The sequence below is a fragment of the Eupeodes corollae genome, chromosome 2 (genome assembly GCF_945859685.1).
Source record: "Eupeodes corollae chromosome 2, idEupCoro1.1, whole genome shotgun sequence".
Classification (NCBI taxonomy): domain Eukaryota; kingdom Metazoa; phylum Arthropoda; class Insecta; order Diptera; family Syrphidae; genus Eupeodes; species Eupeodes corollae.
Genome location: NC_079148.1, coordinates 121,215,712 through 121,232,163, shown reverse-complemented (window position 1 = coordinate 121,232,163; position 16,452 = coordinate 121,215,712). Strand labels below are relative to the sequence as shown.

General features: G+C 36.0%; 2 protein-coding genes across 2 annotated transcripts; one reads left to right on the top strand and one right to left on the bottom strand.

The window, feature by feature from the left end:
- Nucleotides 1-9,656: 9,656 nt before the first annotated feature.
- LOC129945396 (nucleolin) lies at nt 9,657-11,218 on the bottom strand. The gene is made up of 2 exons (XM_056055129.1): nt 11,103-11,218; nt 9,657-11,039 (listed from the first exon to the last, which is right to left on the bottom strand). The coding sequence occupies exon 2, from the start codon at nt 11,035-11,037 to the stop codon at nt 9,823-9,825; it is 1,215 nt and encodes a 404-aa protein (XP_055911104.1). The 5' UTR covers nt 11,038-11,039; nt 11,103-11,218; the 3' UTR covers nt 9,657-9,822.
- Nucleotides 11,219-12,077: 859 nt separating this feature from the next.
- Nucleotides 12,078-13,271, top strand: LOC129945726 (transmembrane protein 50B). The gene is made up of 4 exons (XM_056055596.1): nt 12,078-12,285; nt 12,400-12,534; nt 12,607-12,733; nt 12,806-13,271. The coding sequence occupies exons 1-4, from the start codon at nt 12,202-12,204 to the stop codon at nt 12,916-12,918; spliced, it is 459 nt and encodes a 152-aa protein (XP_055911571.1). The 5' UTR covers nt 12,078-12,201; the 3' UTR covers nt 12,919-13,271.
- Nucleotides 13,272-16,452: the final 3,181 nt, after the last annotated feature.

Here is a 16,452-nt window from a genome sequence, read left to right as displayed (position 1 = left end):
TTCTATTGTCCGGAGGGAAATTCATTTTCCTGAACAGCTGATACTTTTATATTTAAAAGTGAAACGAATCGTTTCACTGTCAGTAAACTATTTTTGGTGGATTTCAATCAGGAATTTTTTTTCAATGACAGAAATTTGTTATGATAGCTATTAACGACTTGTCAACAAAATTCCAATACTTGATTCAATGATGAAAACCAATGATAGCTATAGCTAACGCCTAGGTCTTCCCGGTTTAGCAGTTGGTTAGGTTTGTTTGCTTTGTTTTTTTTTTCTACGAGCTGTCACTGTTTAGACGTTCGTAGATGCCCCATTGCTGAATAGAAAATTGCTATAAATGGACCCGTTATAGCTATCATGGGTTTTCATTATTAAAATAGTTGTTTTCATATTTTTAGGTGATTAAGAAAATTAAAGTTTTTAGAATATCAAGAAAGAGTTAAAAAATATTGTTTACTTTAAAAATACTTTATTTTACTAAAAATGTTTGTTTTCGTTTAAATTTATTAATGAATGAATGTTTAAACACATTAGCTTGTTTTTTCCTAAGAGTCTTTAGACATAACATAAGAGATTTGCTCATATAAATAAAAAAAATTGTTTGAATAAAACAATCAGTTTTCTTAATAATTTAAAATAATATTAAAAATAAAAAAAAATTGTAGTCTGACCATATTGGAAAGGCTGGCCATGGCATTCCACTCCGGTACGCTATCCCACTACTGCTTACCACGGGGACTCTTGGCTGCTGGCTTTCGCCCCTGGCCCGGTTCATCCCTCCTTAGCCAACCTGAATACCTTGGACTCCTCCATGGCACCCATATTGATGGAAAGCTTAGTGCGGACGTTCCGTCAACATGAACTGACCCACAGCACAGAACTCCCATCCTCAGACCATCCTACAATTACACCTCCGAGAAGCCGGATTACAGGAGATGCCAACCTCCCAGTCGAAAAATGCCGTTATAATTTCAACCGATTTTATAATTCAGAGATAAGATATTATGGTGCCGCGTTAGGGAATTTATTTAGTTTATCGAAATTTGAGTGTTGCAAAAACTCACTTTATAGGACTTTTTTGGGATTTTTATTCGTGGTTTGTGCATTTGGTTTGAATACTCAGAGGCTTATAAAAAAAAGAGAAAAATTATAACAAATGTTGTTGTAAAAATAAAACAGTAAGTTAATAAAACAGTTAATGAAATAGTTAGAATAAAAATCTATCAATGGGACAACAGAAACCACAAAATTTTATTCTGATCAAAAGTTCACATAGACAGTAAAAACTTATTGTAAACTTAACCGAATGAACAATAGGTTGTCGAATCGTTCAACTACTTTTTCAATATTTGACAATTTTGTATGTATTTACAAAATTTTTTAGTTTAAGTTTGAAAATATTATTAGTATGCATTTATTTAGAGTTTATTAATATACGTTTTACATTTTATAACGTCCCATTTTTGAGATATCGATTTTCGAAAAAAAATGTTTAGTATTTTTTTAAAAATCGAAAAAGTAAAAATTGACGTTATTGATCATAAAATATTATTGAGACAGTATAAGAACTCGGGTGCCTAGTACCTCAACTGGAGATTGGGTTCCAACCCCAGTGGAAAGTTGTTGGGGGCAGCAAACGAGAGAGGTGGGGAGAGGTGTTTCCACTAAGGCACCTCTCCTTATCCAGACGGCAGCGGAGGAATTCCCGAGATGGAATCAACGGTGGCGTCTACAGTTCCAGTAAGGTTGAACTACTTAGTGAACACCTTATAGGGCTTCTTCGACTTATTCGGAGCCCAGGCCTGTAAGGAGCGGTTTTATCCGGCTCCCCATCCTTGGAGTTATACTTAGGATCTGGCCCTCCAGGTTGGAGGTTGTGCGTCGGGGTGACTTCCTGGCCACGTAAAAGCTTTCAAAGTTGCGAAGCACCAACAAGCCTCGGATACGGACGGATTTACTGTTGACAACCAACGCAAACGAATAAAGGACAACGAACTTCGGATATGCACGTGGAATGTTAGGTCCCTTAACAGACCACGTGCGGCCGAAGAATTAGCGGAGGCCCTAGAACGATATAAAGCAGATATCACCGCCATCCAGGAAATACGATGGGATGGGCCGGGCAAAAAGAGGATGAAAAACTGCGATATTTACTATGGTGACTGCTACCACGAAAACCAACAGCGCTTATTTGGATGCGGATTCGTCATTGGAGCCAGACTTAGGCAAGAAGTCTTGAGCTATAGGTGCATCAATGAGCGCCTCATGACCATACGCATCAAGGCTAAATTCGGCAACATTAGCCTGATATGCGCGCACGCCCCCACAGAAGAGAAAGACGACAACACCAAAGATATGTTCTTCGAGCTCTTAGACAAAACATATGAGCAGTGCCCTAGCTACGATATTAAAATAGTCCTGGGCGATTTTAATGCCAAGCTAGGAAGGGAAGACATCTTTGGTGGAATAATCGGGAAAAACAGCCTGCACGACAACACTTCCGATAATGGATTCAGGCTCATAGATTTTGCTGCGGGGCGAAACGTCATGGTAGCCAGTACGCGTTTTCCACACCTCAACATCCACAAAGGAACTTGGACTTCTCCAGATCAATCTACCGTCAACCAGATTGACCATATTGCGATCGACGCCAGACACGCTTCCAGCATTATGGATGTACGAACTTTCCGAGGAGCTAACATCGACTCGGACCACTACCTCGTTGTAGCCAGGGTAGCACTTCGGATTTCCAGACCCAAGGCAAAACAGGGAGGTGCTGGGAGAAGATACAACGTCGAACGGCTACAATCGCCAGAGATCGCCAAATCCTTTTCCGACCGAGTGACAAGTAACCTCTCTCGAAGTTCTCTGCCGCCAACACAATGTATCGAAAACCAGTGGCAACATTGCCAAGATGCTATCAGAGAAGCCGCCTCTGATGTGCTGGGTTTCAAACAGCCACCAACAAGGAACCCCTGGTTTGATGAGGAATGTCGGCAGGCAAATGCAGCCAAACAAGAGGCACGCAAAGCGGCGCTGCATAAAAGGACGAGAGCTGCTCGTGAGCTCTATGAGCAGAAGAGGCGAGAGGAACGCCGACTTTTCAGAAGGAAAAAGAGAGGGCATGAGAAGCGTGCGGTCGAAGATGTTGAGAGGTATAAAAGCAGGAATGAGGTTCGAAAGTTTTATGAACAGGTGAAACGAAATTCACAGGTACATAAACCTAGAACCGAAGGCTGCAAAGACGAAAGTGGAAACATCATAGTGGAACCGCAGTCAATGCTGAGGATATGGAAGGACCACTTCTGCAGACTGTATAACGGCGACGAAGAACTGAATCCCGCTGTCAGGCAGGATGACCCATTCGATATAGACGACGAAAGCCAACAATCCCGTCCTCCCGACTTAGACGAAGTAAAGATTGCCATATCTAAGTTGAAGTCTAATAAAGCCGCTGGAGCAGATGGCTTGAATGCCGAGCTCTTTAAAGCAGCTGGAGATAAGTTGGTTAGGAGCATGCACCATCTTATCTGTAAGATATGGTCGGAAGAAAACATGCCCGATGAATGGAACCTCAGCATTGTTTGCCCGATCCTGAAAAAAGGAGACCCTCTAAACTGCACCAACTATAGAGGAATAAGTCTACTTAACATCGCCTATAAAATCTTCTCTGCCATAATATGTGAACGTCTAAAGCCCATCGTCAACAACCTGATAGGTCCTTATCAGTGTGGTTTTAGACCAGGAAAGTCCACAGTTGATCAAATATTCACATTACGGCAGATCCTGGAAAAAACTCAAGAGCACCAAATCGACACCCACCATCTTTTCATCGATTTCAAGGCCGCATATGACAGCATCTACAGGGACGAGCTGTATAGAGCCATGTCTAGTTTTGGCATCCCTGCCAAACTCGTCCGTTTGTGCAGGATGACCATGGAGAATTCACGCTGCTCCATAAAGGTTGGAAACAACTTAACAGAACCTTTTGATGTCAAAAAAGGTTTTAGACAAGGTGATGCGCTGTCATGCGATTTTTTTAACATCGTGCTTGAAAGAATAGTGCAGAGCTCACACGTCAACATTAGAGGCACTATCTTTCAAAAGTCTGTCCAATTACTGGCATATGCTGATGACATTGACATAATCGGAAGAACTCAGCGTGATGTCAATGGGGCTTTTGTGAGTATTGAGGCAGAGGCGGCAAAAATGGGTTTAACGGTTAATGAGGGCAAAACAAAGTACATGCTGTCGTCTAGAAAGGACATACAACACCGACGTTTTGGACAAAACGTCACAATCGACAGACGTACCTTTGAGGTAGTCAAGGACTTCGTCTACCTAGGCTCCGCTGTAAACGCAGAAAACAACACCAGCGCTGAGATCAAACGCAGAATAACTCTTGCTAACCGCTGTTTCTTTGGACTAAGAAAGCAATTGAGTAGTAATGTCCTCTCTCGAGGGACCAAAGTGTTGCTATATAAGACCCTTATCATCCCCGTCCTGCTATACGGTGCAGAAGCATGGACCATGACAAAAGCGGATGAAAGCACCTTGGGTCGCTTCGAGAGAAAAGTTCTTCGTGTGATCTACGGTCCCGTATGCATCGAAGGGGAGTGGAGGAGAAGATGGAACGACGAACTGTACGGGCTGTACAGCGACGTAGACTTAGCAAGAAGAGTAAAAGTCCAACGACTAAGATGGCTGGGTCACGTAGAGCGCATGGAAACCAATGCTCCGGCCCGGAAAGTCTTCGAATCCGCACCCACAGGACAGCGCAGTAGAGGAAGGCCGCGGATCAGGTGGCGCGCACAAGTGGAAGGTGACCTCACCCAACTTGGAGCGCGAAACTGGAGACATCTAGCTAGGGACCGAGCTAGATGGAGAAGTTTGTTGGGTGAGGCCCTAGTTCACACAGGACTGTAGCGCCACCTTAAGTAAGTAAGTAAGTATAAGAACTTGTCCAGAAGAAATTATTGACATCAAATAGCTGTCTTATGGGGGGTCCCTTGTGGAGAAATACAAACATATTTTTTACTGAAAAAGCCGAATTAAGAAAAAAAGTTTAAAAGAATTCTATGGTTCGTTTTAACGAAAATTCGATTTTTGACCAATATAATTATATTTATTTTTAGAATTAAAAAAAAAAAACGGAAAAAAGCCTAACGTGAATTGGCTAAAAACCTTAACTTCAAAATGTCAAGTCAATCGACTGAATGGTGTAAGGACCAACTTTTTCAAGTTTAAAACCATTGCACTTTCATGTTACGGAATTTTGAAAACAATATTTTCTGTGAAATAAAATAAGTTTAAAGCCAATATTTTTAATTTTTGAAAAGCTATTTGAGCCGAAAGTAAATTTTTAATAAGTTTTAGTATTGTTCTTTTTTTTAAGTTTTATTTTTTGTAAAAAGAACTTTGAATTCGAATTTTTTAAAAATTTTAGCAAATGTTGAAAACAATATTTCTTATAAGATAAAATTAGTTTGAAGCCAATATTTAAATTTTTTGAAGAGATATTTGAGTCGAACATCAATTTTTACCAACTTTTATACATTTTTTTTAGGTTTTTATTTTTTTGTACAAAAACTGTCAACTCGATTTTTCTCAAAATTTTATCAGATGTCAAAAACATTATTCTTCGTTGCACAAAATTGTTTTAGAGATGATATCATATTTCAATCGTAAAATTTTGGAGGTGACAACATTTTTTTTTTTCAGTTTTATTGATTTATAAAAAAAACGTTATATTGATTTTTTTCAAAAAATATACCTGTTAGGTATCAAAAATACAATATATTATATAAAATTTAATTCAAGTCTCTAGCGTTTTTGGTTCGTGGGATATTTAAGGTTAACCAAATTGTTCACCTTTTTTTCAAACTGCTATGGTAAAAAAACCAATCACGCAGTTTTCTTGAGAGCCCTTTCTGTATCTTTCTGTATAACAAAATTTATTTGAAGTTGATATCTCTTCTGGTTCTTGAGCTATGGAGGACGAAAAAAACGTCGCGAACATACGGACGTATGGACATACGGACGTACGGACGTACGAACGTACCTACACACGCACGCACAGACATCTCTCTACAAATCTTTTATTTCGACTCTAGGGACCTTGAAACGTAGAGAAATGTCAAAATTTTCAATTTGACGAATCGGACCCATTACAATAACTTCCTATGGGAAGTTAAAAATTGTAGATATTAACTTTAAACTACTTTTATTTTTCAAAAAATATTGTTTTTAGCATTCAGTAAAATTTTGAAAAAAATCGAATTGACAGTTTTTGTACAAAAAATTAAAAACCTAAAAAAATTAATAAAAGTTGGTAAAAATTGATTTTTGACTCAAATATCTTTTCAAAACTTTGAGATATTGGCTTTAATTTACATTTATCTTTCAAAAAATCTTGTTGTCAACATTCAGTTAAAGTTTGAAAAAAATCAAATTGACAGTTTTTTGTACAAAAAATGAAAACCTAAAAAAAGTTTATAAAAGTTGGTAAAAATTGATTTTCAACTTAAATATCTTTTCAAAAATTTTAAATATTGGCTTCAAAGTTATTTTATGTCATAAGAAATATTGTTTTCAACATTTGGTAAAATTTTTAAAAATCGAATTGATAGTTTTTTTTACAAAAAAAAAACTCTAAAAAAAAAAATTCTAAAACTTTGTAAAAATTTACTTTCGACTCAAAACTTAAAAATATTGGCTTGAAACTTATTTTATTTCACAGAAAATATTGTTTTCGATATTCAGTAATTTTTATATAAAAATCCAACAGTCCGTTTTTTCATAAAAAATAAAATCTACAAAAAATAGTACGCAAATTTGGTAAAAATTGATACGAGTACATATAGACAAACTTTTAAGCAAGACAAATTGAAGTGTGGGTCTCTTGGCATACTTTTTCTAACATTTTGGCCGGTATCTCACGAATAAATTCTTCAATGTTGGTCTCCAGTTCGTCGGTCAAATTGGGTATGTCTTTATACACAAACATAAATGAACTTTAACATAGCTCCAAATGAAATAGTCTGTTTAGATAGATAGATAGATAGATTTATTGTTTATTTTCAAAATTTAAGTCTACAAAAAGTTATTATTCTTCAATTTTAAGACATAACTATAAAAGCCGTCTGCCCGAGTTTAACTAAATGTACATAATAAAGTATTGCAAGAGGTTTGTTAAAAATTTTGTTTAATTATAGTTCGTCTATATTCCGGTGCATGTTGACAATAGTTGTGCAATTTTTTCCAGTCAGCGCCATTTAAAATTATTTTCATTTCTGGTTCCTACAGTTCTAGTTTCTCAAAAAAAATTAATCCTGAACTCCTTTAAGACAGGACATCTTCCCAGGAAGTGATAAATGTTTTCCCTTTCACGCATATTAATAATAGTGCAGACATTTTGCAAATCTTCTCTGTGGGTATAAAGTTAAGGTCCATAATTTCTCCTCTGGCCTTAAAAATAGTAGATATTGTTTCAGTTTCATTAAAATAGTTGTTTTCGCAAAGATTATGGTTTAAGCTGGCATATATTTCGCAATGGGTTGAAGTTAGTGCTTTTTCAATGCTTTCCGCTCGCACTCTTCTTTCCGTTGATGGATATTATCTATAGTAATCCTTAAAGTCTCACAATGTAGTTGAAATGAAGTCGCAATGTTTCTATGCATAGTGGTGTGATTCCTGTTTCAACATATAGCATATGGTTTGGTTAGGATTGTGGAAGCTTGAAAATTCGCTTTAAGAAAAATCGGAGCAGTTTTTCTACTGTATCGTATGATTTGTAACCACACTCGAGCTCCATATAGCATTATTGGTTTGGAAGCTGCCTGGAATAATTGGTATTTGATTCTCATTGATATATGTTTATGTTCCAGACAGTTTTTCCATGCCGCACTTATAGCTGGTTCAGATGAAGATAGCTTCTCCTGAAAGTGTTGTTCCCAAGTATGTATGACTTTACTGTTTCTAATTCCTGGTAAATGGTGTGAAAAGTTCTGTGATTGTACCTCGAAATTTTGTATTATGTGGTTCCATTCTCCTCCAGTTAGACTAAGGTCGATAACTGAACTGCCTTGGGCTCCTATATGTATATAGTCTGGTTAAATCGCACACTCTAGTTGGCCAGTTGAAGCAGTTCAGCTTTAATTTTTACACCAGCTGTATTTTTTAAAACGGATACTGTAATGTTCAAAAGTCTTTAAATATAAAATAAAGATTTTGATACATTTCATTAATATTTTATTCCTGTTATTTGTTTTAAAATCAAAGAATAAGAGTTTTGAAAATATGTAATGTCGATAAAATGAAGAAATATCAGACGTCAACAAAATTCTGGGGAACACAATTCTTGAGTTAAGAATTTATAGTCACTTTGTTGACTACTTTAACGTCTATGAATAGTAAAGAAATAGTTTTTTTGTTCCGGACATGAAACAGTTATATGTCATAAAATACAATACCCTATGAAGAACAAATTTCCCTTGGGCAATTTATTTTTTAGTCATTTCAACAACCATTTGAATGACATAAATGAAAACCCTACAAATGCATTCATATTTTTTGTAGGTAAAATTCAATTTATATAAACCAAAACTTGCTTCAAATTATACTCTTCATAAATGAAATTAAATAATATAAACGAATAAAATCTTTGTATATGAAAACAAGGATAAAATTGATTTAATTTTTAAATAAAACTTCTACATAAAGTAAATACATAAAACAATTAAGTTAACAAAAAATCCCAAGCTAAACCTTACAAATGTGTTTATACTTTTGACGTTTCAATTATAATTTTTATGCTCAACGCCTTCCGATTTTTCAATAAAAAAACTAACTATTTACATGAATTTCAGTAAATACCATTCAAATAAAATAATTTTACTATTCAAATTTCGTATTTTCAACAACGTTTAATTCAATTCTATAAAAAAAATACTTAATCGAATGTTTTAACAATCGAATGTAAGGTAGAAAAAATTTCCCAAGCCTGTATAAAAGCGGTTGAAATTATAACGACATTTTTCGACTGGGAGGTTGGCATCTCCTGTAATCCGGCTTCTCGGAGGTGTAATTGTAGGATGGTCTGAGGATGGGAGTTCTGTGCTGTGGGTCAGTTCATGTTGACGGAACGTCCGCACTAAGCTTTCCATCAATATGGGTGCCATGGAGGAGTCCAAGGTATTCAGGTTGGCTAAGGAGGGATGAACCGGGCCAGGGGCGAAAGCCAGCAGCCAAGAGTCCCCGTGGTAAGCAGTAGTGGGATAGCGTACCGGAGTGGAATGCCATGGCCAGCCTTTCCAATATGGTCAGACTACAATTTTTTTTTATTTTTTTTTTGAATAGCGAATATTTTGTTAAAAAAAAAATAATTTGTTTGTTGTTTTTGATATTAAGACTGCGTTTCATCATTACAGACTCCGTCGGAGGTGATTTGTATACGAATACACAAAACAGTGATGAATTGAGTATTTTTAGTTGCCATAAAACAACTTCTGATATGAACTTGCCCTCAGGCGTCGCTTTCCTGACTTGCGGACGATAATCGTTTGTGTTAAGTAAATTTGCAATGATAACAGAAAAAAACCCTAAGCTCGCAGTTTAAGAAAAGAAAATTCTGTAATCCCAAAATAAAACAAAATAACTGTATTTATTTTAGGAGGAAATTACCTCGCTTTATTTTAAAAAGTTTTTTTCATTTACCTACAAAAGTTATGCTTAAACATACAAATGTAGATGGTTTTTTATCTTTTTCTTTGTAAAAGTCTTTGAATCTATGTACAACACAAAATTTCATTAAAATACTTAAACCTATTCCACGGCGGCGACGGGAGCGAGAACAGCCTTGCCCTTCTTCGGTGACTTATTTTTCTGTTTGTTTTTATTGTTGGGCTTTCCATTCTTCGCTGCTGGTGATGCATTTCCCTTTTTGCTCGGTGGCATTGGATTCTTTCCCTTAGCCTTCTTCTCGGGAACATTACTCTTTCCATTTTCAGAAAGTGATCTCTTTTTCGGTGATTTATTGGGTTTTTTGGGTGAATTGGAATTGTTTGCATCCACTATTGCTGGTGCTATAGGACCCTTCTTTGGCGCGGCACCACCTGGTTTCGGTTTCTGCGGCCCTTTTTTATTTTTCTTCATGCCCCTCTTCTTTGCGTTGTTATTAAATCGAATGATCAAATCATTTCCACCCAACACTAGTTTTCGCTTATAATTCTTTTTAGCATCTTCAGTCGAGGGCAAAGTAACTGTGGCAATCATCTTGTCACTAAATTTACCCGAAGCCTTTTTGGTTTGGATGTCTACAGCATCAGTGAAGAGCTCCTTGATCTGTGCATTTGTTGCGCTGCTCGGCAGATTAAGGACCATGAGAGTCGAAGTGAATTGTTTCTCCAAAACAGTTTTCTTACTTTGTTTGCGCAGCATGTTCTTGGCACGCTTTTTCTCGGCCTGCTTGATCTTTTTGTCGATTAGAGTTTTAACGAATTCATCGTCGTCAGTTTTTGGGATGGACACAAAGACGTTAGATTCTTTTTTGCTCAGTTCTTTCAGAGCTATGTCGCGATCTTCGGTGTTGGCGAAATCAACGAGGCAGAAACGAGCATGTTTCTGTCTGGGTTTGTGGCCATCGACAATCAAACTAGACAGCGATTTGATCTTCTTTTGGAAGTCTTCTACGCTTTCGGGCAATTTCTCAGGGAAACGGATATAAAGTTGTCTTCCTTTACGTTTCTCATGTCGCTCGGTTATAGCTTCTGTGATTTTAGAGTTTTTCGTCAATGGGGTTTGCTCCTTTTGCTTCTTGTTCTTCGTCGCAGGCACATCTTCGTCGTCATCAACTTCATCATCATCATCATCTTCGTCAGATTCTGTGGCACTGGCATTGATGTCATGTTCTTCGGCGCCAGAGTCTTCATCTTCTGGCTGTTCTTCGCCTTCTTCGTCGGATGCAACTTCATCATCTTCTTCCTCGGCGCTAGACTGCTCCTCATTGAGTTCTACGTCTTCATTTTCTGATGATGACATGGCTATGATAAGAAATATAAGTTGTTACGAAATTATTTAATTTATGATTTTAAAATAATCCTTACTTTTGTATTTTGTGGTTATTGCTGACAATTTTTCAGCAATTTTTATTTTGAAATGCGGATTTCAGAACACGCACGTGCAATCAAATGTCAAAACTAAACGTTTATGGAAAATCTAGTACATTTTGAATTAAATGTGAAATTTGATTGGTATAATGGCAGCCTTCAGGCGTTAAGACAGCCACGACTGCATTTTATTTTACCCTAAGAACACACGAATAACAAATTGCTTACATAGTTCGATTTTAAGGCAAGTACAAACTTCCTTGTGAGATGCAAAAATGTGTGTGGAGTGAACATATCAGTCATATGACCAGTTAGGGCACCATATCCTCTTCACACCGCCACCGTGGCAAAAACCTCTCCAAGCTGACGATGATTCAAGGAATCAATTAGCCAAAATATAAATTTTCTGGTGATCGAAAAGTGTGATTACTTATTTCTGCTCAAATCTTTATTCAAAAAAAGGTGCCATGTCATGCGCTTAATGCCCAGTTCAATAGATTGACAAACATTGTTTTTTTTCCAGACAACCCTATACAGCAGCAATGTTCTCAATTGTTCTTGAGCAAAGATCACAGCATTTTCAAAACAGAATTCAAATATTTCACCGAGTTTCACTTAGCTAAAGAAAGATGCTTCCCATAGGATTCAAAGTGGTGGTGTAGTTTTGTAAATTTCAAACTGCCAAATTCTCACCGTATAGTGAATTTTAGAGTGCATAGTTCCATTTTGAAAAATAACCTAGTTTTCACTTATTAAAATTAAGAAGGTGTTTGTTTTAACCTTAAAGTTGCCTAAATAGAAGGCTATTCCAATTAGACTTCTATTTTGGTACTTATGTTATAATTAGAAAAAATCAAACTATAACTGACAAATGTAAACCCATTGGCGTCAAAATTGATTTACTGTCTAAATAACCAAATAGTATAAAAGAAAGAGAGAGACTCATTTTGTAGGTGGAGTAAGCGCAAGTGAGAATATCTGTCAACAAATTTTCACTTCAATGACAGAAGAACGAAAAATTTTCTTGTAATATTTCAAATCACTTTTAAATAACTTTATTATTGCAAAAAGTCTAACACAAAATATCTTTTTAAAAATGACTATAATCGACAACATTCGTGATTGGTTTACCGCAGAAACTGCCCGCAACAAAAATGCCTCAATATTATCTGGATTTTTGGTAAAACAAAATTATTTTTCTTCCCATTTTTGTCTCTACATCTGAGTCACCTCAAGTATCTTTTTATTGTTTTTCTTTTCATAAAAATCTAATCTTTTGTTTACCGACTTACAGTTTTTTGCTGGTTGGTGGTTCCTTATCGATGCTATGTCAATTGACCCCAAACATCAAATCACCACAGGTCAAGTGTTTGTTGGAATCTTCGGGACACTTAGTTTCTTTATGGTCAACACTGTGAAAAATTCTCATGTAAGGCGCAATTAAATTGTTGTTTTATTGTTTTCAGTTTTGATCTTATGGTTTTTCTCTTTGTTTTTGTAGATAAACGAAAATTCGGATGATAATGGAGCTAAATTAGCCAAGATCTGGCTTCTAATTGGCTTTGTCATGGGATTCGCATCTGTTATCGCTGCCGTTTGGATTATGATCGATGATTTCATTAACAATCGTAAGCTCACTTATTCCCACTTCAACTCGTTTTATGTTTTTATGATTTTTGTTATTTTTTTTATTTTCACAGCTAAAAAAGACAACTGGCCAGGAGTAGCTCTCCTGATGCAGAATGTTCTCATTCTAGTTGGCAGTCTAGTTTATAAGTTTGGTCGCAACGAAGAAGATTGGAATGATTCGTAAATTTGTTGCAGCTAATTTTTCGATTTAAGGAATCTTGGTTTTCCCTTAGCATTTACGTTTCTACAAACAAAAAAGAAGAACATATTTTTATTTTGTATCTAATCATAAAAGAAATAACATAATTTTATTCATATTTATTTCTAGAAAAACAAACAAACACACATAAGTAATGTATGTAAATCTCAAAAGAATATTCTTAAAACGACAAGACAATTGTAAGGGCAATGTGTTATTCGAAATTAATGCGAAGTCGTTTTTATTTTAAAATAAGCCCAAATTTAATGGAAAAGTAATTTTTAGAAAATATCATTAACGAAAAATAAAAACTAAACGAGTGTTTTTAGTAAACTTAATAGCTGTTTCAGTCTGTAAAATAATACACAAAAGAGACCGTTTATTAATTAAACGATCGTTGAAGGTAGAAAATTCAATATGTTTTTAATAGTTTACAAAGAAAAACACAAACTAGGTCACTGTTTAAGGATGTGCAGACAGAGTTTCCTAAAGCTGAGCTGGTCCAAACACACAAAAAAAAGAATCGCACATTATTTCTCAGGGCATAAAATGCGTTGCCTTATCTGGTAATTCAGTCATCTTTTTCTTCTATTTCTTTTTACGAGGTTTTTGATAGCACTGCATAACCAGTAATTACCAGGTTTGCTAAAAAAGGAACTACTATTTTGTATTTTCCAAAAAGAAAGAATTTGCATTTCAAAACCCCTTTGTTCCAAATTATATAGATATTAAAAATCTTTTTTTTACAAAGTACAGGCACTCAAGGGTATATTAATACCCTTAACACGTTAACGGTTAAACACAGTGCAAGTATTAGGAAAATAGGAAAGGATTGGTCCTAAAATTTCGAATATTGAAATGGGAGGGATAACGCATTCCACATTATCGATGAGTGGTTAAAAAAAGAATCTCTATACTTAACAATACCTCCGAAATTGATCTCGAGGGTAAACTGATGAGCATTCCTGAAAGTGCGAGTATTACAGCTGAATTGTTTGGGGGGAATGTAACTAGCTAATTCGACAGAATATTGTTTCTAAAAGTATCTGTAAGACAACGAGAGGCATGAAACCTGGCGCCGGTGTCCGAGAGATGTAAATGTTTCGGTTATAGTTCTATTGCCTATCATTTTCAAAGCCCTGTTTTGTATCCTATTTAAAAGGCTCAAACTTGTTTTAGGGGCTCATGTCCAAATATGCGAGTTATATTCAAGTTTTGGACGAATGAAGGCTTTGTAAATTACCGCCAGAACAGAAGGGGTGAAATATTTCTTGCAACGTCGGAGAAATCCTAAGCACCTGGCAGCATTTTTGGCAATATCAAATATGTGATAATTACATAAAAGGTGATCTGTGGTACACATACCGAGTACTGAGAGTTGATTAGTTTCCTGGATGCAAGTGCCACTCATAGATAGCGGCATCGGGGGTATGCTACGCTTTAACGACAGGAGACAGCATTAAGTTTTCGAAGCATTAAATTCTACACTGTTTTTGAATCCCCATTGGACAATGCTGTCAAGATAAGAATTTAATGAGCTTATCATAAGCTCCCGTTGAAGTTCCACATCCGAAGGACAGGGATGTGAATCTAGAAATGAATATGAAAAGCTGAGTGTACTGTCGTTGGCGAAACAGTAGGGAGTGCCATTGTGGACAAGCGTTGGAACCCAGAATGACGTGGTGTTTCGTAGGTTTTTTACAAATGACCAGAAGTTTTTACTACCTTTGGGACATTGCAGTATTTTTTGCCTTAAGTTTTGATCATGGAAAAATTTGGTTCGTCGAATATGATCATTACATGTCTTTTGAGCTTGTTTGAACTTATTCCAGTTTTCCTCAGTCGGGTTGGCTTTATAACAACGAAAACTTACATATCTCTGAACCAAATAACCTCTTTACAGCTCGAATCAAACCATGATTTCTCTTTGGGTTTAATAGATTCCACTCTTTTCATTTCACTCATTCCACAAAGAATTAAATTTGTAACCATATCTGCGCTGGAATCCACGTCACTATCGAGAAAGCATAGTGACCAGTTAAAGTTCCTGAAGAATTCATTGAGACCGCCCCAGTTGGCTTTCCCATAATGCCAAACAGTTCTCTTAGGAGTTTTTTTTTCTTTAACTGCGTTTTTTTGACATGAGAAATTTGCAGATATGATACAATGGTCTAATGTGCCTAGAGGCGGTAATACACTGATTGTGTATTTATTAGGACCAGAGTTAAAATAAATGATTTCGAGGAAAACTTTAATAAGGAGTTACGTTGTAAATACAAAATTTGTATGTAAAACAACAAGCTCATATAAAATACTATCAGAATGTACAGTTAAACGACATGCTAAAGTAAAATGGACTGAACATAGTTTTTAGAGTCAAACTGTAGTAGAAGCACTAACATATTATTTTATTAGCTCGAAAATAGGCTGAGAATACACATAATGAACTTAATAAACAGTCCGTTGAGAGTTGAGAACTAGAGCCTAAGCTAAGTAAAGTACAACTCTCATACATTCCTGTGTGGGAGTTGTTATCAGGAATGGGGGGTCTACAGTTAATTTTGAATCCGAACCATTTATTTGAGAAAGCACTTTTCATGATAAGAGTTACTCTTGTAGAACTTGTCAAATCCTGGCAAGAGGTTGTACTAATAAAATTTAGATGGCATAGGCAGGGATTGAACCCAAGACTGTATTATAATCAATTAAAAGCGACTATCTCGTTTCGATGCTAGGATTCAACTAACTTTATTCAATATTAATATACTTAAGAGTAAAGAATACATGTGTATGTATGTACATTATGTAATGTATAGTAAATATAAAGCTATTACATACAATACCTCCGACATGACAGTCCAACACACTTTTTATTTAAATTCATTTTTATTAATCATTCTTCTTCAAACTTTCTTAAAGCTAGACATAAATTCATAAACCTAGCCTAATTAATCAAAGCAGCATTTTTAATTATGTCTGTCGAAATATACATAAATGCTGATCTAACCAGATACCGAAGTGCTGAACAACACTTTTGCTCGTTAATCGCTGCCCGTGAAGATCAACGATGACCATCTTGCACGTATCCCTCGTGGCCCTAGCCAACGAAATCCAAGACAAAATTGTCTTCTACTTCTGGACATTTATTTTCAGTTTCCAGTCCTCGCAATATCGTTGAATCTTGTCGAAATCACGCTGCAAGATCTCCTATCAGAGTTGAAGAGAATCGGTGAATTTAAATTCCCATAGGAAGTTATTGTAATGGGTCCGATTTGTCAATTTGAAAATTTTGATATTTCTCGACGTTTCAACGTCTCTAGAGTCGAAATAAAAGATTTTTAGGAAGATATCTGTGCGTGCGTGTGACGCTTTTTTCGTCATCCATAGCTCAAGAACCAGAAGAGATATCGACATCAATTAAATTTTATTATACACATGATACTGCAGAAAGATGGAGAAAGGGCTCTGAAGAAAATTGCGTGGTTTTTGTTTTTATACCATAATAAAAAGGAATTAAAA

Excerpts from the sequence above, each read along its gene's own strand:
- LOC129945396 (XM_056055129.1), bottom strand. The coding sequence starts at position 11,037 with ATGTCATCATCAGAAAATGAAGACGTAGAACTCAATGAGGAGCAGTCT.
- LOC129945726 (XM_056055596.1), top strand. The coding sequence starts at position 12,202 with ATGACTATAATCGACAACATTCGTGATTGGTTTACCGCAGAAACTGCC. Across the intron at positions 12,286-12,399 it reads CAATATTATCTGGATTTTTG|TTTTTTGCTGGTTGGTGGTT; the intron begins GTAAAACAAAAT and ends ACCGACTTACAG. Across the intron at positions 12,734-12,805 it reads CGATGATTTCATTAACAATC|CTAAAAAAGACAACTGGCCA; the intron begins GTAAGCTCACTT and ends TTATTTTCACAG.